Here is a 22,898-nt window from a genome sequence, read left to right on the forward strand (position 1 = left end):
ATAGCCTATAGCCTAGTTTACTTTATAGCCTATATTTTGCCGTTTGTTTAGCTTGCGCATTTAGAATGGCTATCGATTACATCAGAATAATAATTGAATAATAATTTCATACTGTTTTGAATTTTGACTGAGTTCTGCTCGAACTGTAAACAGACAACATCGTGTTTTGGGGGGGATTTTCCCAGATTTCTATCCCTTTTGGGACATTAGCCTACTTTTCCGTAAAATCTGCAAGGACATTGCAAAACGGAAGCACTTCAGAAAACTAAAGACACTTACTATTTGCTCTTAGAGAGTTGTTATTTAATATATATTTTTAAATATACATTTTTCTCAACGAATTTTGAAAACTGAATCATTAGTGATGCTCAGCACATAAATTATTTTAATATTCCTTTTCAGAAACCCGTCTTGAGGAAAACTGGCATTTATTTTCACCTGAAAAGGAACTGGTAGATGTGCGGTCTGTTGCCTACTGTATGTGTGTACAGACATGGCTAGAAAGGATCCATCTTTTTTCAAATTAATGTCAAAAGTTGATTTTTTTTTATTTGGCATTTTAGCTAACCCTAACCCTTTTCCTAACAACCTAATTTTCCTAACCTTCTAAGTTAGTTATCCAAACTTGCTGCGTAAGTTGTCCTGTGAAAATTCAAATCAGACGTCAATTTGACAAAAAGCTGGATTCCTCGTCAATGTGTTTCCAGGCGCGCTCAAACGGATTGTCTCGAGGTGTCGCCGAAATCTGTTGTATTCAGGTTTTTTTTCTGTAAAATACTGTCACCCCACGAGGACAGTCAATTTAAAAATGTCGAACAGCCTAACGGCGAAAAATGCACTTGCCAATAGAAATTCCTCTTAATCAATCAATCTAGGTCTATGCGTCTACTTTGCGCAACTCGAATGAACAGAGAACAACAACGTAACTTAAACCATGATGCTAAATATTTATATTCAAACAGACATTTATTTTCGTTTTAAAATCTACTTTTATTTCAAATGTGAATATTTGTGAAATGAAGGGGGAAAAATGCACATACTGAAAAGCATACAAAAGAGAGTACTCAGACAGAATGTAACATACAGATACAGACAGAATGTAAAAATACAGACAGAATGAAAAAATAAATAAGTTGTCACAGGAGGACATCAATGTAAAAACATTACAACTTCAAAGTCACCTAGCAAAATTCAGAATATAGAAATATATCAAGCGGAGCAGACCCAACATCAAATCATGTCATAAGATATAATATATACTTAGAACATAGAGCTGGCAATATGTAGAATAGACAAAACTTAGTGTCATCTGCAAAAGAGCATCGGACAACTCAATAAGAGCATCAGCATTTCATCTGTAACATTGAACTCCCCATCCTGCTCCTATATCCCCAGTCCCATCTTCCAAAAGCACCTGAACCCCTCCCCTTACTAGCTCTGACTTTGCTGATAGCTACTTTATTGAGGAAAAGTGTACATACTATGCCTGTGATATGTGGTTGTCCCACCAAGCGGTCTTAAGATGAATGCACTAACTGTAAGTCACTCTGGATAAGTGTGTCTGCTAAATGACTAAAATGTAAAATGTAAAAATGTAGAATGTCCCCATATCCACCAGAGACTCTATTCCTCACTCACACATAGTTCATGGATGGAGATGTGGTCCGGACGGGGGCGAACTTAGCTGCCACATATGGCCTGCCCATGTTGCCCTCCTTGGGGGGGCAGTTGCAGCAGAGCAGACCCCCTCCCAATAGCAGCAGCCCTGCGGAGCCCCAGCCGATGTACAGAGACGCCCCCAGCTCCCTCCTCTGGGCCTCTATCACCAAGGGGTTATAGAAGTCTCTGATCAGGGTATTGGCCGACCATGACACAGGGATGAAGATGAGGAGGCCACAGATGATGAAGACGATCCCGGCGATGATGCAGGCTTTGGCTTTGGCAGCCTCGTCCTCCATGCAGTTGGTGCATTTCCCCCCGACAATGGCCATCATGACGCCGCAGACGCCCACAATCACTGCCACGATGACCATAGCTCTGGCGGCCTGGAGGTCCTGGGGTAAGGCCAGCATGGAGTCATAGACCTTACACTGCATCTGGCCCGTGCTCTGAACCACGCAGTTCATCCATAACCCTTCCCAGATGACCTGAGCGGTGACGATGTTGGCTCCGACAAAGGCAGTGACCCTCCACATGGGCATGGCACAAGTGAGGATGGTCCCCAGCCAGCCAATCATGGCCAGCATTACTCCCATAATCTGGAGGCCCTGGGAAGCCATGGCTGAAGTATACAAAGTTCGAAGTTCAAGGTATACTAGTGCCGCTGGTTACTACGGCTGGTACGCTGAATCTACTGCTGCTGTTGTACAGATGATCGACTTACACCCCTGCACACATTTAGCCTCTACACGGTTATTTGTCAATGATTCGATCAAGTCAAACTGCTTCTGTCTAGACAATGCTGCACAGTCTCGAACACGGAAAGGTTGCAATGGAGGCTCTCCTCTCCTTCTTCTTCGTCTGCCTCTTATTCCTTCAGACTGACCACTGGTGGTCTTCTTCCTTCTCTCTGATAGCCTGAGTTCTGGGATGACGAGGAGTAAACAGGATCTTATTATATAGATCACACTTTGGAGGGAGGTGGGGAGGGTGGGGTTTGGGTTTGGGTTTCTATGCTCCCGAACAATAGAGGAAAGGTGACACTGGATATCCCTGGGCCTTGTTTCCTGCTCTTTGTGTGTTTTGTTCTGGTGATATGAGCTTTACTGAAGGTTCTCAAGCAACGCTCCCAAACACAGGACAATGTCTCTCTCTCCAACCCCCACCTGAACACACACACACACACAGTATTAACTTCAGTATGTTATTTCCAAGACTGTCTTTACAGTGAGTGACATCCAACTGTGGATCCTGCCTAAAGACTGAAATGCAGTGGTGTAAAGTGCTTAAGTGAAAGTACTAATTAAGTCGTTTTTTGGGATATCTGTACTCTACTATTTATATTTGTTAACAACTTTACTCCAATACATTCCTAAAGAAAATATGTACATTTTACACCCATACATTTCTCCTGACACCAAAAAGTACCTGATATATTTCGCATGCTCAGGCAGGACGGAATTATGGTCCAATTCACGCATTTATCAATAATAACGCATCATCCCTACTGCCTCTGATCTGGCGGAATCACTAAACACAAATACTGAAATTGTAAATAGTGCCCCTGGCTGTCCGTAAAAATAAAATAAACAACTAATAATAATTGTCTGTAAATAATAATAACAATTGTGCAGTCTGGTCTTCTTAAGATAAGGAATTTGATTAGCATTTACTTTTACTCAAATATGACAATTGAATACTTTATCCACCACTGTACCACTGATACTTTCAGACTTTTACCCAAGTAGTATTTTACTGGGTAACTTTTGCTTTTACTTGAGTCATTTTCTATTTAGGTATCTTTACTTTTACTCCACTGCTGAAATGTAAATGTATTGAGTACCTCATGAGACCAGAATGTTATACCTCCTCAGGGCAGTAGGAGGCAATGAATACATGCATTTGAGTAGTTTTACAATTCCACCTGAAAACGATATTTGGGGATTTGTTTCAATAGTTCACTGTTGACGTAGTCCCAAAATGTTTTGCTTGTCAGCACTCAAGTTTTCAAGTTATATAACTTTCAAAATATATATATTTTTTTATTTTGAAAGTTACATATCTTGAAAACTTGAGTGCTGACAAGCAAAACATTTTGGGACTACGTCGTTGATGGACAAATTTTAAAAAAATAGCAAAGGATTGTTTTTGGGTGGAATTGTCCTTTAAGGAGGAAATAAGATAAAGATTTTCTGGGCTAACAATATAAGAAATAATACATAAAAAAAACAAAATACTGCAAAGTTTCCTAAGGACTAGAAGCGAGGCGGCACTCTCTGGCGGCGCCATCTTGTTTATACCATGCAAAGCAACTTATCTTAGGTTATAACTGAAGCTGGAGACTCTTACCTCCGTCACAAGCTTTAAGCACCAGCTGTCAGAGCAGCTCACAGATCACTGCACCTGTACATAGCTCATCTGTAAATAGCCCATCAAATCTACCTCATCCCCATACTGTATTTATTTATTTATCTTACTCCTTTGCACCCCAGTATCTCAACTTGCAGTTTCATCTTCTGCACATCCTACCATTTCAGTGTTTAATTGCTATATTGTAATTACTTCATCATCATGGCCTATTTATTGCCTTACCTCTCTTATCCTACCGCATTTACACATGCTGTATATAGATTTTTCTACTGTATTATTGATTGTATGTTTGTTTATTCCATATGTAACTCTGTGTTGTTGTTTGTGTCGACATGCTTTGCTTTATCTTGGCCAGGTTGCAGTTGTAAATGAGAACTTAGGGTTTTCAGTACATTTATCAAAAGCCATCCACTTAAATTTCGTGTACCTTTTAACTTGAATTATCTCGACAGACTCACTAGAACATTAGTCACCAACCTTTTGTGAGTCAAGATCACTTCCTGAGTCAAAATGCATGCCGAGATCCACCACTCTGATTTTTTTATTAACCCGACTTAAAAAATGTAAGCCTATGCAACATTATCCAATTAAAAACAGTAATGTAGCAATGAGGTTTGTGCAGTAAGCTATAGGCCCAATACATTTTCACCCTATACTGTCTTTGCTTGAATTTACCTGCCAATGCATTGTTGCTCGGGACTGTTTTTTAAACGATATTACAAAATTTGAGGTAGGCTATATGATCACACCGGTAATAGATCCACTATGCGGCAGGTAGCGCCATCATTTTAAATAAGAATTTGTTCTTAACTGACTTGCTTAGTTAAAACAATATACTTGTGATGAACAGCTGAGTGAGCACACATTTAACTCATTTGCTTTTTATTTTACTGTGCTGATGGTGCTTGCATCTGATGGTCAGTCTCAGCGGAGGGAGAGAGCAGCAGACTGAGGGTCCATCTCTCAACATCCCTCCACTCTCCCTTTCCTCCACTGACACTGACCAAAAAGGTACACCGTCTTCCAGTTGATGGCGAAACTCGCACCGCATTATTTCTGCCTCATGCACAAATTCACGTTGTTACTCCTACGAATAGAGAGAGTGAAATATTCCTTGATATTAAAAAAGACCAAATCTGTTAATAATGACAACGAAAGCCTATAGATACACTTTCCTAATTCATTACTGCTTGTTGTAGCGCTGAGTGGAAATAGGAAGAACACGCATTTTATGACTTATGAAAGTATTGAATACAAAGTGTTGACAGTGCTGAGTAAGAACTTAAACATGAAGTCACTCATAAAAACAGCAGCTCTTTGCTGTATTCGTTGACAGTCTCTCTCTACTCATGTTTTTTATTTTATTTTTTTAAATCTTACAGTACGAACTTTAATGTAGCTTTCTTTCATGCCTGCTACGTTCCTGCAGACTCGGTTATCTGAGCAATCTGATTGGCCAGTGGTAGATTTAGAGTACACGTGAAATGGCAACAGTTTGCCTATCCGGCGCGCAGGGCAGCTGAATTGGCTGCATCTACCACCAACAGCCCGAGCCTAATAAGAACATTTAAAAAATAGGAACACAAGGTTTTATCCTTGGGTTTTTTACAGAAATGTTTTGACGATTGGCAAGTCGATTGACAAGTGCACTAGAATATATGGAGCGACCGTTCAGAAAATTTGAGATCAATGAAAGAATGCCATGCAAATCTCATTTTCAGCATCAATTGGTAGATTTAAAAATACTCTGATCTTGTATATTCTTTAGGTTAGGAAAGTAATTTTGAATTATAATTTTTTTAAATGAGTTTGTAGAGCTTTTATGTACAACATATATTGATGGATCAATTGAAGTTGCCAAATTCAATTGTTCAATCTATGAAATATTGGAAGGTGAGAAAAGTGTACAATAGGGGTCAAACAGCAGTCCTATAAATCTATCCTAATAATCTTCACTAATCATGTGATGAAAACAGTCCAGTGGTCTTAAACTGTGGGCCAGGCTCCAGGTTTAAAACAGCTAAGTATGGGTTGCATAATGATTAAAATAGGCTGCATGTCCCAATTTGTTGCACAACTTGTAATACTGATATGATCCACTATTGCTAGCGATCCTGAGGAACAATCAGAAGAACGAGACAGAGCAAAGAAAGGTAAACTAATGATGTAATGGAGTGATACAAAATGTAAGGAAACTAACACTAAAGTGACAGTTATAAATGTAAGGAAACTAACACTAAAGTGACAGTTATAAATGTGAGGAAACTAACACTAAAGTGACAGTTATAAATTTAAGGAAACTAATACTAAAGTGAGTTAACAATGTAAGGAAACTAACACTAAAGTGAGTTAACAATGTAAGGAAACTAACACTAAAGTGAGTTAACAATGTAAGGAAACTAATACTTAAGTGGCAGTTATAAATGACTGTGTAATGGCAGGTAGCCTACTGGTTAGAGCGTTGGATTAGAAACTGAAAGGTTGCTAGATCGAATCCCTGAGCTGACAAGGAAATAAATCTTTAATTCTACCCATGAACAAGGCAGTTAACCCACTGTTCCTAGGCTGACATTGTAAATAAGAATTGGTTCTTAACTGACTTGCCTAGTTAAATAAAATAAAAACTGATGGTGGCTACCAATATATATTTTTATATACAGTGAAAAGTCAGGACATATAAATAATTAAAACTTTCTAGAAATCATAAACCAACTCGGTAGGTTTGGCGCTGTACTGTCATTGCTACAGAAGCCTATAGCTTGGGTCTTCAAATGTCATGCCTTCAAGTTATAAGGCCAGCATTTCATAAACTTCACTGTGGAAAAGGTGATATGATGATATGCTTCAGTTTGCTGCCATATGACAGGTTTCACATTGGTCTCCAGTGATCACAAGGTCAAGTATATCTAAAACAATTGATTTCTCATTTACCTAGCTCTTATCAATAGCTCTTATCAAAAGCTCTTATCAAAAGCTCTTATTAATAGCTCTTATCAATAGCACTTATCAATAGCTCTTATCAATAGCTCTTATCAATAGCTCTTATCAATAGCACTTATCAATTTGTAAATGACAGTGCATGTAGAATGGTGTTACTTCTATCTGAAATAAATAAAGTAGACGTCGTTCCACTTGGAACCGACAGGTTGCTCGACCTTATTCATCGTTTCATCGCCAGTAAAGGTGGTGGAATTAAGTCAAGGTCAGAATATCTGTATACACACCGTCGCCAGACCTTCATTCATTTGATCTCCGCGCCAAACGAAAAGCGGCGGGTGAATGGCGTGCTATTTTCTTGCTTAAGTTGTTTTTGAACCCAACTTTGAACCTAAATCTAATGACGTAGTGAAATGTTTTGTTGTTGATTTCACATTGAATTCACGGTAGTTGACAACTCAACCAAATGTAAAATCAAAACTAGATGTGTTGAACTGATGTCTATGCCCAGTGGGACGTTCAATTTACAAGTGCTCAACTCAAATCAAATTGTATTTATCACTTGCGCCGAATACAACAGGAAAGTAATACCGTGAAATGCTTACTTACAAACTCTTAACCAACAATGCAGTTCAAGAAATAGAGTTAAGAAAATATTTACTAAATATACTAAAGGAAAAAAAAAAATATTATTAAAAGAACAACAATAAAATATCAACAACGAGGCTATATACAGTGGGTACCAGTACCGAGTCAATGTACAGGGGTACAGGTTAGGAGTGAGGCTATATACAGTGGGTACCAGTACCGAGTCAATGTACAGGGGTACAGGTTAGGAGTGAGGCTATATACAGTGGGTACCAGTACCGAGTCAATGTACAGGGGTACAGGTTAGGAGTGAGGCTATATACAGTGGGTACCGGTACCGAGTCAATGTGCAGGGGTACAGGTTAGGAGTGAGTCTATATACAGTGGGTACCGGTACCGAGTCAATGTGCAGGGGTACAGGTTAGGAGTGAGGCTATATACAGTGGGTACCGGTACCGAGTCAATGTGCAGGGGTACAGGTTAGGAGTGAGGCTATATACAGTGGGTACCGGTACCGAGTCAATGTGCAGGGGTACAGGTTAGGAGTGAGGCTATATACAGTGGGTACCGGTACCGAGTCAATGTGCAGGGGTACAGGTTAGGAGTGAGGCTATATACAGTGGGTACCAGTACCGAGTCAATGTGCAGGGGTACAGGTTAGGAGTGAGGCTATATACAGTGGGTACCGGTACCGAGTCAATGTGCAGGGGTACAGGTTAGGAGTGAGTCTATATACAGTGGGTACCGGTACCGAGTCAATGTGCAGGGGTACAGGTTAGGAGTGAGGCTATATACAGTGGGTACCAGTACCGAGTCAATGTGCAGGGGTACAGGTTAGGAGTGAGTCTATATACAGTGGGTACCAGTACCGAGTCAATGTGCAGGGGTACAGGTTAGGAGTGAGTCTATATACAGTGGGTACCGGTACCGAGTCAATGTGCAGGGGTACAGGTTAGGAGTGAGGCTATATACAGTGGGTACCGGTACCGAGTCAATGTGCAGGGGTACAGGTTAGGAGTGAGGCTATATACAGTGGGTACCGGTACCGAGTCAATGTGCAGGGGTACAGGTTAGGAGTGAGTCTATATACAGTGGGTACCGGTACCGAGTCAATGTGCAGGGGTACAGGTTAGGAGTGAGGCTATATACAGTGGGTACCAGTACCGAGTCAATGTGCAGGGGTACAGGTTAGGAGTGAGGCTATATACAGTGGGTACCAGTACCGAGTCAATGTACAGGGGTACAGGTTAGGAGTGAGGCTATATACAGTGGGTACCAGTACCGAGTCAATGTGCAGGGGTACAGGTTAGGAGTGAGGCTATATACAGTGGGTACCAGTACCGAGTCAATGTGCAGGGGTACAGGTTAGGAGTGAGGCTATATACAGTGGGTACCGGTACCGAGTCAATGTGCAGGGGTACAGGTTAGGAGTGAGGCTATATACAGTGGGTACCAGTACCGAGTCAATGTGCAGGGGTACAGGTTAGGAGTGAGGCTATATACAGTGGGTACCAGTACCGAGTCAATGTACAGGGGTACAGGTTAGGAGTGAGGCTATATACAGTGGGTACCGGTACCGAGTCAATGTGCAGGGGTACAGGTTAGGAGTGAGGCTATATACAGTGGGTACCGGTACCGAGTCAATGTGCAGGGGTACAGGTTAGGAGTGAGTCTATATACAGTGGGTACCGGTACCGAGTCAATGTGCAGGGGTACAGGTTAGGAGTGAGGCTATATACAGTGGGTACCAGTACCGAGTCAATGTGCAGGGGTACAGGTTAGGAGTGAGGCTATATACAGTGGGTACCAGTACCGAGTCAATGTACAGGGGTACAGGTTAGGAGTGAGGCTATATACAGTGGGTACCGGTACCGAGTCAATGTACAGGGGTACAGGTTAGGAGTGAGGCTATATACAGTGGGTACCAGTACCGAGTCAATGTGCAGGGGTACAGGTTAGGAGTGAGGCTATATACAGTGGGTACCAGTACCGAGTCAATGTGCAGGGGTACAGGTTAGGAGTGAGGCTATATACAGTGGGTACCGGTACCGATTCAATGTACAGGGGTACAGGTTAGGAGTGAGGCTATATACAGTGGGTACCAGTACCGAGTCAATGTACAGGGGTACAGGTTAGGAGTGAGGCTATATACAGTGGGTACCGGTACCGAGTCAATGTACAGGGGTACAGGTTAGGAGTGAGGCTATATACAGTGGGTACCAGTACCGAGTCAATGTGCAGGGGTACAGGTTAGGAGTGAGGCTATATACAGTGGGTACCAGTACCGAGTCAATGTACAGGGGTACAGGTTAGGAGTGAGGCTATATACAGTGGGTACCGGTACCGATTCAATGTACAGGGGTACAGGTTAGGAGTGAGGCTATATACAGTGGGTACCAGTACCGAGTCAATGTACAGGGGTACAGGTTAGTAGTGTTAATTGAGGTAATATGTACATGTAAAACAATTGTGACTATGCATAGATAATTAACAGTGAGTAGCAGCAGGGTCAATGCAAACAGTCTAGGTGGTCATTTGATTAGCTGTTCAGCAGTCTTATGGCTTGGGGGGTAGAAGCTGTTAAGTAGCCTTTTGGTCCTAGACTTGGCGCTCCGGTACCGCTTGCTGTGCGGTAGCAGAGAGAACAGTCTGAATAGGGTAGGAGTTCCCCCCTTAGATAGTACAACTGCAGGGAAAAATACCTGAGAAATATTTTGTTTTATGGACATAGTTTAATATTTACTTGCTATATTTACTTGAATTAAAGTTATTGCATCTGATAGAAATAAAGTGCGGAAATTACTTCTCATCTTGAATATGGTGTTGATGAAATGCCATCAAAACGTAAATTCAAATAAGATATTTATTTACAGTTTCAGAACTATCTACTGTAACTCATACACTTTAAGAAAAGCTACACATGACAATATTAACAATAACGTGTACACACACACACACACACACACGCACGCACGCACGCACGCACACACGCACAGCCAAACCAGCCCAGGACAATGTTGCAGACTGCATGGGGTTGTTTTTAAGGAATTCAGTTCCTTCTTCAGGTCTAAGTCGAGAATATACAGGTTCAGACAATATTTATGCAAAGACTTATGGGATAGAATCCTCTTGTTCTAAAGTATATTTTATACCTAGCTTCAGCTGTGGTTCACTTTCAACTGTAACTTCCGTGGACTCTTTAGTCACTGTGGTCCTCCTCTTTGCTCATCACCTTCAAATATCCTCATTATCAAACCTTCCTAATACAGCAGCACCATAGTGCCAGAATAGAGTCAATTTAGCTGGATCTCAGCTACAGACAGACAGTCTCCCATGGCAGACAGACCTCGCTCTCTTCGCTTCCACTCTTGCTCTTCCATTCTTCTCTCTCTCTCCCTCTCTTCCTTTCTCAGACGTAGTCTTTCACAGAGGCTGGCCCCAAGGTTTCAGAGCGAGGGGACTTGTTGTACCTGGCGGTGTAGGATCCCTCGTCCTTCTCGGGGCAGTTGAAGCAGAGCAGGCCTCCTCCAATCAGCAGCATGGCAGCTGCCCCCCAACCCATATAGAGCGCGCCCCCCAGCTCCCTCTTCTTAGCGCTTGGCAGGTGCGGGTTGTAGAAGTCCTGGATGATGCTGTGGGCCGTCCAGCAGACAGGGATCAGACATAGAACCCCGGCAATGATGAACACCACCCCAGACGCCACGCCCACTTTAGCCTTGGACGCCTCGTCCTCCACACAGTTGGTGCACTTTCCCCCGGCTACAGCCAATAGGATGGCGATGATGCCGGAGAGGATGGCGATGACAGTCATGGCTCTGGCAGCCTGAAGGTCCTGAGGTAAGGCCAACATGGAGTCATAGATCTTACACTGCATCTGGCCCGTGCTCTGAACCACGCATCTCATCCAGATACCCTCCCAGATGACCTGAGAGGTGATGATGTTGCTGTCAATGAAGGCGGAGACCCTCCACATGGGCATGGCGCATTCAATGATAGTCCCGATCCAGCCAATGACCCCCAGGGCCGTGCCCAGCATCTGTAACCCAGCTGACACCATATTGGATCTGGTTGGCGTTGGTTTCTCTGTTTGTCTGCGTGTCTGAGTGAAACTGGATGGCCTTTTGTCTTCGTCTGTGTCTCCTCTCTCTCTATGTGGCGTAGAGGTTCTTTGTCTTCTCTCTGTGTAATCTGAATACAGTGGGTGGTCGTCTCCATGTGCTGCTCTAGGTCTGAGTCCGAATGGGGGAGGACTACCAAGAGTACAGGTACTTATAACCTCCACCTCAGGATGGAGGGAGGGGGAGAGGGAGGAGAGAAGGGGCCATCCTTGAGATCACCTAACAGCCAACCTGCTCTATTGTCTCGCTCTCTCTCCAACTTTCCTCCTTCCCCTCTCCTAGTTCAATCTCTTTCCTCCTCTCTCTCTCTGACAACAATAGTATGTACAATTTAATCTATAATTCAATTCCTAGAGCATCATAAGACAATATAGTCAACAGTATCCCCTGACAAAATAAAACACATGTCAAATTTGCAGTTTCACATGTGAAATATCTGTTTTCACATGTTGAGTTTAACTTTCACACGTGAAACCATATTTTCACATCTATTAAATTTAGAGTTCACATGTTAACATCACATTTTGTAATGACTCTCGTGGGTTGAAGAAGGAGACCAAGGTGCATCGTGGTTTTTAATAAACTGAACACCGCAACAAAATAACAAAGCAGAAAAAACGAAAGCGCACAGTTCTGTCAGGCAACAAAACAGCTAAACAGAAAATAACTCCCCACAAAACCCAAACGGAAAATCACAACTTATATATGATCCCCAATCAGAGACAACGATAGACAGCTACCTCTGATTGTGAACTACACTCGGCAAAAGCAACAAAGAAATAGAAAACATAGATTCTCCCACTCGAGTCACACCCTGAGCTAACAAAACATAGAGAATAAATAAGGATCTCTAAGGTCATGGCGTGAGACATTTTCACAAGTGAGGAGAATAACATGTTTTCACCTTACGTGAATATCTCACTTTCACACGTGGAATTGCAAGTTCACGTAAAAAAAATATTTACAGGTGAAAATCAAATTTGCAGGTTCACATGTAAGAAAACACATGATTGTTTTTCACATGTGAATTTGCAATTCCAAATGTGAAAGTGAGTTTTTCAAATGTGACAGTTTTTCACATATGAAACTGCAAATGTAATTATTTCATGTGATTGCTTTTCACATGTGAACTTGCAATTCCACACCACTCCCACTTTAGCCAAGGATGCCTCGTTTAAACACCTCGTCTAAATCTGATTTACAGTTTCACTTTCAAGAAAACTCCACATGGGGTTGATTTAATGTTATTCTCCGCTTGTGAAAAGAGGGTGGTAACATGTTGCAGTAGAAATGTTTCCACCAGTGGAATTAGGTTGACCACATCTAAAAAGCCCAAATGCAGGACAAGGGAGTGCTTTTGCGGGACATTCGTGGAGCACAGTGGACAGAAAACGTTTTTGGGGGGCAGGTTAGTGATCACGTTCAAATGGTGAAATAGTTCTGCTGTATGAAGGTCACTGCCTGTTGAGGGGCAGTCCTTGATACTATGTACCCATGGATTTTTTTAAAAGAACGTAAGGTCAAATGTGTCATGACCTTAGTTCAACTGTTGTCAGAACTCAAAACATAAGATTGCTTTACGCCAATGTTTCTAGGGCCGCCAGAGAACATGTGGTGAGACCGCATTTGCCCTAGTAATTTTCAACCCACTTTCAAAGCAGCAGCACCGACTAGGACAGTTACTTCTCAGCGCATTTTTGCGTTCCAATTCAATATTTACCTGCTCGCAGTCTACCATTGAAATCCATTGAAGACTACAACGCAGAAAAGTTGCGCTATTTGTATTTGAGCAAAATGATTTGTCGTTCATTCAAGCTCCACTATGCTCCCACGATACACAACTTCTCAAGCACAAGAGCAGAAGTTGATAGCTATGTGTATGTGTGTATCACTGTAAATGTAACAGTTTTGAAATTGTAATAAGAATGTTGTACTGCAGGAAATCAGTAGGAATGGGGATTCTTTGACAAATTAAAAGTTTGCTCACACAACAGTAAATCAGTGACTGTTAGAGAGAGAGAGAGAGGGGGGGGGGGGGGGTCTTCCTAGATAGTGGAGGGCTTTATGACTGCCCAAATGTGCCTAATTAGCCTAACCTCATGCTATTTACATTAGCCTACGTTAGCTCAACCTCATGCTATTTACATTAGCCTACGTTAGCTACGTTAGGCTAATGTAAATAGCATGAGGTTGAGCTAACGTAGCTAACGTAGGCTAATGTAAATAGCATGAGGTTGAGCTAACGTAGGCTAATGTAAATAGCATGAGGTTGAGCTAACATAGCTCAACCTCATGCTATTTACATTAGCCTGTGTTAGCTCAACCTCATGCTATTTACATTAGCCTACGTTAGCTCAACCTCATGCTATTTACATTAGCCTGTGTTAGCTCAACCTCATGCTATTTACATTAGCCTACGTTAGCTCAACCTCATGCTATTTACATTAGCCTACGTTAGCTCAACCTCATGCTATTTACATTAGCCTACGTTAGCTCAACCTCATGCTATTTACATTAGCCTATGTTAGCTCAACCTCATGCTATTTACATTAGCCTATGTTAGCTCAACGTCCGGTGAAGAGACACCGATCCCGAAGAAGCTAATACAACATTTTGAACAGTAATGCAATACCAATATCATTGGATCAGTCTAACACAATCTAAATTGCACCTGGGCTGGAATAATACATTGTGGCCTTTCTTTTGCATTTCAAAGATGATGGTACAAACAAAAAAAATCCATGAACTTCCAAGTGTTTCTTTTCAAATGGTGCCAAGAATAGGCATATCCTTTCATTGGGGCCTGAGCTACAGGCAGTTAGATTTGGGTATGTTAATTTTAGGTGAAAATTGAGAGAGAGAGATTAGTATAACCTTCCAAATAAACGACTGCCTTTCTCTGCCTCTCTGTCTGTCTACACACACAGAAGGTCAGTAGAAATAGAGCAGTTGTTTACTCTCTATTGGGAGGTCTGTAAAAGGCAGATCAACACACAGAGAGTCAGTGTATAGCCAAATACATTTCCTTAAACCCCATGGATCCTGCTGAGGAATATGAGACACCAACACCATGGATCCTGCTGAGGATCATGAGACACCAACACCATGGATCCTGATGAGGATCATGAGACACCAACACCATGGATCCTGCTGAGGATCATGAGACACCAACACCATGGATCCTGCTGAGGAATACGAGACCCAACACTAACTACACTGAACAAAAATATAAACGCAACCTGTAAAGTGTTTCTCTTTTGCCAAGACAATCCCAAAAACCTGACAGGTGTGGCATATCAAGGAGATAATTAAACAGCATGATCATTACACAGGTGCACCTTGTGCTGGGGGACAATAAAAGGCCACTCTAAAATGTGCAATTTTGTCACACAATGACACAGATGTCTCAAGTTGTGAAGGCGCTTGCAATTGGAATGCTGACGGCAGGAACGTCGACCAGCGCCGTTTACAGAGAATTTAATGTTAATTTCTCTACAATAATTATCCTCTAACTTCGTTTTAGAGAATTTGGTAGTACGTCCAACCGGCCTCACAAACGCAGACCACGTGTAACCACGCCAGACCAGGACCTCCACATCTTCACCTGCGGGATCGTCAGAGGGGGGAGGGCAAGGGTGCTGAGGAGTATTTATGTCTGTAATAAAGCACTTTTTGGGGAAAAACTCATTCTGATTGGCTGGGCCTGGCTATGCCCTCCCAGGCCCCCCCTTGGCTGCGTCCCTGCCCAATCATGTGAAATCCGTAGATTAGGACTTGGCTGATAAATTGGCTGATATCCTTATATAAACTGTAACTGAGCAAGATATTTGAAATTGTCGCATTTTGCTTTTAGATTTTTGTTCAGTATATTTCATAAGATCCCTGGGTGACCCTACTGTAAAAAAAAGATCCCTGGGTGACCCTACTGTTAAAAAAGATCCCTGGGTGACCCTACTGTTAAAAAAGACCCCTGGGTGACCCTACTGTTAAAAAAGACCCCTAGGTGACCCTACTGTTAAAAAAGATCCCTGGGTGACCCTACTGTTAAAAAAGGTGCGTAGAAAAACTTACTAACTTACTAATTTCTACTGAAATTGACTTCACAAACCAAACCAGAACAAAAGTAATTCCTCACTACTCAGACACAGACACTAACGAGGAACTAGGTGGAAATGAGGAGCCTGAGGAGATCAACCCAACGTTAGAATTACCATCAAATATGAGGAAGAGGTCATAGGTATGTCTGCAGCTGTGACCAAACAGACCAAGTTATTTTGCCCTAGTTATATATGAATGAAGCAGAAGTGAAGTTAACATTTTATGGTAAATATGTCAGACTGGTGTCTGCATTCGATAAGAGAGGACAGACAGGACAGACACGAAGAGGAAGTGAAGGGTATGAAAACAAGAAGTAACTAGCGTGCAGCTGTCCAGGGGCCCTTACCGACTGTTTCTGACTGTTGTTTTTACCCAAATGTGTTGGCCAAAGCTTTATAGGGCATTTATATATTTCATAATTGCCTGAAAAAAATAATTTAAACATAAAAGAAAGATGTATTTTAATTGTGTGATGTTAATAATAATTATATCAGTTAATTTACAGGTGAAATGTCAGTTTTGGAGTGTAGGGATTCCCCTCGAAGACATTTTGAATGTGTGGATGTAGGCTTTTATTCCAGCCAGGCAGTAACACACCTGATTCAACTGATTTCTAAGTGTAGCTATTATATATCATCATATTCCTTATGACTATACTGCATGTATTGCTTACAACCTATTGCTTACAGTGGTAGAATGGCTAAGATAAATTCAGGTTGTGTAAGACATGACTTAGGGAATCAGAGTCAGTTTTCAACTCAGGTTTTTGTTTCATGAAGCAGCAACAGCAGCAGAGTATAGTTCCTCCTATCAGAAGCAGTGAAGCAGCCCATCTGTTAAATTCAGCTGAGAACGTAAGGTTATTACTCCGCAGGAAGTTCTCAGGGTCCGAGTTTTGTGTCAAGTCAAGGACAACCAAGAAGATCAAGATCAGGTGGATGAGACCGGCCAGGATGAAGAATATTCCGCCAAAGATAATCACTTCAGCTATAGACATCTTCATATTCCTCTGGGTACAGTTGGTGCACTTTGTTCCTGAGATGGAGAATATCATCCCTAGCAACCTAGAATAATGGAGAAGTAGGTGATGATCTGAACCAGATTGACCTCTCTGTACTATGGAAAGTCCATCACTCCCGATGTAAACAAAGCACAGGGCACTGTAGAGACATTCCATCCTATGACTCCCATAGTGATGCCCATGATCTCCATGCACTTCAGCATGCTGCCTCGCTGCGAGCTTCTCTTGAGTGTGAGTGTGAAACAAATCATCTTAAGGTTCGATCCATGGACTGAAATGAACTATACAATAGACTAAATAGACTAATGATAACAGTTTAATAAAATTGGTTGAAATAATTATACACTATGACATATGTTTCAGTCAGAAGGTCCCAGTAACTGACTGTAGGCTTGTGGTTAACGTGGTGAACATAAACAGGAAATGCACAGCAGCAACCAGGAAACACTTTGCTGTCAGATACGTTTTTAATTTGAACATCTTTAACAGGATTAAACATTCAACTACTGATTCAATTCTTTCTCCACTTAAATTCATCCCATTTTAAAGAAACATGAAGAGAAGTATCAGTACAGGTATAGGAAATCAGAGAGGAAACAGTGAGAAAATGTCCCTTCATTGCAGTCTCCTCAGGAACTCCCAGTCTAAATTAACTGAATATTTGAACACAATATATCATGAACTATTCTTTGACCTGTTAAAGACAAGGTGGAACAATGAAAATGTTGCTTTCACACCTATCTGGTCCTTTCCGACTTTTTAACATTGAACAGAAAGGATAGAGGCCATTTTATCATAGAATTACATATAGAATCACAATTACAGTGCCTTGCGAAAGTATTCGGCCCCCTTGAACTTTGCGACCTTTTGCCACATTTCAGGCTTCAAACATAAAGATATAAAACTGTATGTTTTTGTGAAGAATCAACAACAAGTGGGACACAATCATGAAGTGGAACGACATTTATTGGATATTTCAAACTTTTTTAACTAATCTTTTTGTATCCAAATCCGGCTTTAAACTTCTTCACAACTGTATCTCGGACCTGCCTGGTGTGTTCCTTGTTCTTCATGATGCTCTCTGCGCTTTTAACGGACCTCTGAGACTATCACAGTGCAGGTGCATTTATACGGAGACTTGATTACACACAGGTGGATTGTATCTATCATCATTAGTCATTTAGGTCAACATTGGATCATTCAGAGATCCTCACTGAACTTCTGGAGAGAGTTTGCTGCACTGAAAGTAAAGGGGCTGAATAATTTTGCACGCCCAATTTTTCAGATTTTGATTTGTTAAAAAAGTTTGAAATATCCAATAAATGTCGTTCCACTTCATGATTGTGTCCCACTTGTTGTTGATTCTTCAAACAAAAAATACAGTTTTATATCTTTATGTTTGAAGCCTGAAATGTGGCAAAAGGTCGCAAAGTTCAAGGGGGCCGAATACTTTCGCAAGGCACTGTATATTGTCTCCATTGTTTTCATTAAAAGAAAGTCTGTCCTCTCTGTTAAAGCAGTAGCAGCAGCAGCTGCACCAGACTATGATCCCAACACAATATGACATAAACTCCTATATGACCTGAGTTGTTAGCGGGAGGTTGATTGAGTCATTGTTGAGTCTGGCTGGTTCCTCTTGTAGAAGCAGCAGCAGAGTATAGTTCCTCCTATCAGGAGCATGGAGGCGGACCACCTACAGACTTCAGCTAAAATAACCAGGTCATGCTGGGTAAACAGGACGAATGGGTAGCGCTTCAGGTGGACATCCGCTCTTAAGTAATGGTCAAACAAAAACACAGTGGTGAGCTGCAGGATACCGGCCAGGATGAAGAATGTTCCAACGATGAACCTGGCCTTGACCCTGTTACTCTTGATGCAGTTACAGCACCTGGTCCCAAAGATGGAGCCCATCACTCCTAGAGCTCCCAGGATGGAGGAGATGGAGGTTGTGATCAGAACCTTCCAAATGTTCCTATATTGGGGGTCAGGATAATAACTGAATGGGAGCAAAATAGAGAGAGCACAGGGTGCTAGGGAGACTATCCATCCAAAGATTCCCATCATCCATCCAAACACTCCCACAGTGATGCCCAGTATGACCCCTCCAATCAGGAGCAGGGCAGCCGCCACCCAGCCGAAGTACAGCGAGGCCCCCAGCTCAGGCTTTCCTTCGATCCGCATGCAGAAGTCGGTGATGACAAATCTACCTGGCCGACCACTCCAACAGACATTACGACCAGGTCCACCTCTGCAAGGCAGAAATCACAACTTTTACAAGGACCCCAAAGGACGTCACCCTCAACCGTCGCCCCAGCACCTCACAAAGGAGCAACAGAGCAATGGATGCCCCGCCCAGACTAGCTAGACACCCTCTCAGACCTGCAAGACCCCCTCCCGAAGGACCTGCACCGAGAGATTCCACGCCAAGAGGACCTACACCAAGACCACAGCATTACCAGCCACACTCCAACCAGCTAAGACCACCCCAAGCAAACCCTGGCCACACCATACAGTACATAGTCCCCCCATATCAGACCTATCAAATCAAATTAAATGTATTTATATAGCCCTTCGTACATCAGCTGATTTCTCAAAGTGCTGTACAGAAACCCAGCCTAAAACCCCAACAGCAAGCAATGCAGGTGTAGAAGCACGGTGGCTAGGAAAAACTCCCTAGGAAGGCCAAAACCTAGGAAGAAACCTAGAGAGGAACCAGGCTATGTGGGGTGGCCAGTCCTCTTCTGGCTGTGCCGGGTGGAGATTATAACAGAACATGGCCAAGATGTTCAAATGACCTATGCCCCTTCTGCCCACCCCATGCCCACCTGCCTCAGTGGCAAGGACCTCAACATGACAGCAGGACATATGCTCAGGCCGTGAAAAAAGCAACAGGCCCAACCCCCGCTATTACACCCGCCCAAAGCCCATCCTGCGACCCCTTAGGTCGCAGGATGTATCAGATGCTCAACATGTTCTGCTCACACCTACTGTGATGGTCCAGGCCTATACCACACAAAAACAACACTAGACACTATGGAACACAAAGCTTTTATTATCTCATCCTGGAATATATAAGGTCTGAGGTCATCTGCCTTTGGCCTAGATGAACCAGGAACCCAGACCTCATCAAATAAATTGGAAATACAGACAAAAGAAACATGGTACAACATGGTAATACAGACAACATGGTAATACAGACAAAATAAACATGGTACAAAGGAGACAGACCCACTGGTTGCCCTCTAGGTTGCAGAGGGCTGGTAGTCCCATCCACTCTATTAACATTTGTTAAAGCAGGAACTATTAAAGACTATCAGAACCCACTGGATTCTCCAATTACACTGAATTAACTACAGGACAAATTCAAACCCTCCATCCCCAAAACGCCTGTGGTGTTGATGGTATCCTAAATGAAAGGATAAAATATACAGACCACAAATTATAATTGGCTATACTTAAACTCATTCACATCATCCTCAGCTCTGACATCTTCCCCAATATTTGTAACCAAGGGCTGATCACCCCAATCCACAAAAGTGGAGACAAATTTGACCCCAATAAGTATGCAGGATACGAGTCAACAGCAACCTTGGGAAAATCCTCTGTCATCTTTAATGGGTTGGCAGGTAGCCTAGTGGTTAGAGCGGTGCAATACCCTGCACTGACAAACTAAAAAAAAAAGTTCTTCCCTTGAACAAGGCAATTGACCCCTGGTAAGCTGTCATTGTAAATAAGAGTTTGTTCTTAACTGGCATGCCTAGTTAAATGAAGTAGACAAATGACAGCAGACATAACAGTACATTTCCTCAGTGAAAACAATGTACTGAGCAAATGTCAAATTACCATATGACAGAACACGTATAAACCATGCACACCCTAATTGACAAACCAAAGGCAAAGCCTTCTCAAGCTTAGTTGATTTCAAAAATGTTTTTGACTCAGTTTGGCATGAGGGTCTGCTATTCAAATAGATGGAAAGTGATGTTGGGTTAAAAACACATGACATTATAAAATCCATGTACACAAACAACAAGTATGTGGTTAAAATGAACAAAAACACACACATTTCTTTCCACATGGCTGGAGGTTGAGACAGGGATGTAGCTTAAGCCCCACCCTCTTCAACATATATATCAACGAATTGGCGAGGGCAGTATAACAGTCTGCAGCACCTGGCCTCACCCTACTAGAATCTGAAGTCAAATGTCTACCGTTTGCTGATGATCTGGTGCTTCTGTCCACAGGAGGGCCTACAGCTATTATAGATATTCTGATATTCTGCACAGATTCTGTCAAACCTGGGCCCTGACAGTAAATCTCAGTGAGACAAAAAAAGTGTGTTCCAAAAAAGGTCTAGTTGAAGGACTACAAATATAAAATCCATCTAGACACCGTTGCCTTAGAGCACACAGAAACATTCTACTTACCTCGGCCTAAATATCAGCGCCACGTGTTACTTCCACAAAGCGGTGACCTGGCCAGTAGATACAGGGACATGGAGAGAGTTCAGTAATGACTCAGTTCACAGCAGAATCCTGTAGACACAGGGACATGGAGTTCAGTAATGACTCAATTCACAGCAGCATCCAGGAGACACAGGGACATGGAGAGAGTTCAGTAATGACTCAGTTCAAAGCAGCATCAAGTAGAACAGTTCGTATTCTTCTTGAAGGAATGGCTCTCAAATTTCATGCACACATTTGTTTCCATCCCTGTTAGTGAGCATGTCTCATTTGCCAAGACAATTCAAAAAACCTAACAGGTGTGTCATATCAAGGAGCTAATTAAACATGATCCTTACAAAGGCCACTCTAAAATGTGCAGTTGTCACACAACACAATGTCACAGATGTCTCAAGTCGAGGGAGGTTGCAATTAGCATGCCAACTGCAAGAATGTTCACCAGAGCTGTTTCCAGAGAACTGAATGTTCATTTCTCTACCCCTGCCCAGTCATGTGAAATCCATAGATTAGGACCTCATGAATGTATTTAAATTGACTGATATCCTTATATGAACTGTAATTCAGAAAAATATTTGAAATTGTTGCATTTATATTTCTGTTCAGTATATTTCATAAGATCCCTGGGTGACCCTACTGTAAAAAAGGTGCTCTAGAAAAATAAAACACTTCATGTTGTTCGTCCTTGACTATTTCATTTCTACTGAAATTGGCTTTACTAATCAAAAGCAGAGCAAAACTGTCCTTGTAATTCCTCACTACTCAGACACAAAATAGGAACTAGGTAGAAATGGGGAGCCTGGGGAGATCAACCCAACGTCAGAATTACCATCAATATGAGGAAGAGGTCATAGGTATGTCTGCAAATGTGGAAAAAAAACAGTTAGGTTTAAATATAAATAAGTTGGTATAAACAGAGATCAATTTATTTTGCCCTTTCACAGGAAACCAGCATTCTAAGTGAATGAAGCAGAAGTTGACATATGGTAAATCATTCAGGCTGGTGTCTGCATTCGATAAGAGATGTCAGGTGTAAACTAGGCCTATGGAAGCATGACAGACACAAAGAGGAAATGAAGGGTGTGAAAACAACAAGTTTTTTTGCACGCAGTTGTCAAGCAGTGTAACAGCTGTTGGAAGGAGAGGACCAAGGTGCAGCTTGGTACGTGTTCATGATATTTATTAACTGAACACGGAAATAACAAAAATAACAGAGAATGAACGAAACCCAAAACAATCCTGTCAGGTGCAGAAAGACAAAACAGAAAACAACTACCCACAAAACCCATGTGGGAAAAGCTACCTAAGCATGGGTTCTCAATCAGAGACAATGATAGACAGCTGCCTCTGATTGAGAACCACACCCGGCCAAACAAGGAAATACAAAACATAGAAAATTAACATAGAATGCCCACCCTAGTCACACCCTGGCCTAACCAAAATAGAGAATAAAAGCCTCTATGGCCAGGGAGTGACAGTCTGGAGGACAGGAGGGCGACTCTGGCAGCGCCGGATAGGAGGGCGACTCTGGCAGCGCCGGACAGGAGGGCGACTCTGGCAGCGCCGGACAGGAGGGCGACTCTGGCAGCGCTCTTCCAGGCTGAATGCCCACTCTATCCCGGCACGTGCGGTGAGCTGGAACAGGCC

At 42.3% G+C, this 22,898-nt stretch overlaps 2 protein-coding genes across 2 annotated transcripts; both read right to left on the reverse strand.

Annotated features, from left to right (window-relative positions):
- Positions 1-1,100: 1,100 nt before the first annotated feature.
- On the reverse strand, positions 1,101-21,520 carry LOC110510218 (claudin-4-like). Its single transcript, XM_021591602.2, has 2 exons — positions 21,219-21,520; positions 1,101-2,825 (listed from the first exon to the last, which is right to left on the reverse strand). The coding sequence occupies exon 2, from the start codon at positions 2,277-2,279 to the stop codon at positions 1,635-1,637; it is 645 nt and encodes a 214-aa protein (XP_021447277.1). The 5' UTR covers positions 2,280-2,825; positions 21,219-21,520; the 3' UTR covers positions 1,101-1,634.
- On the reverse strand, positions 10,417-11,807 carry LOC110510217 (claudin-4-like). Its single transcript, XM_021591601.2, has one exon. It carries the CDS (start codon positions 11,609-11,611, stop codon positions 10,964-10,966), a length of 648 nt encoding a protein of 215 aa, XP_021447276.1. The 5' UTR covers positions 11,612-11,807; the 3' UTR covers positions 10,417-10,963.
- Positions 21,521-22,898: the final 1,378 nt, after the last annotated feature.

Source organism: Oncorhynchus mykiss, chromosome Y (genome assembly GCF_013265735.2).
Source record: "Oncorhynchus mykiss isolate Arlee chromosome Y, USDA_OmykA_1.1, whole genome shotgun sequence".
Taxonomy (NCBI): domain Eukaryota; kingdom Metazoa; phylum Chordata; class Actinopteri; order Salmoniformes; family Salmonidae; genus Oncorhynchus; species Oncorhynchus mykiss.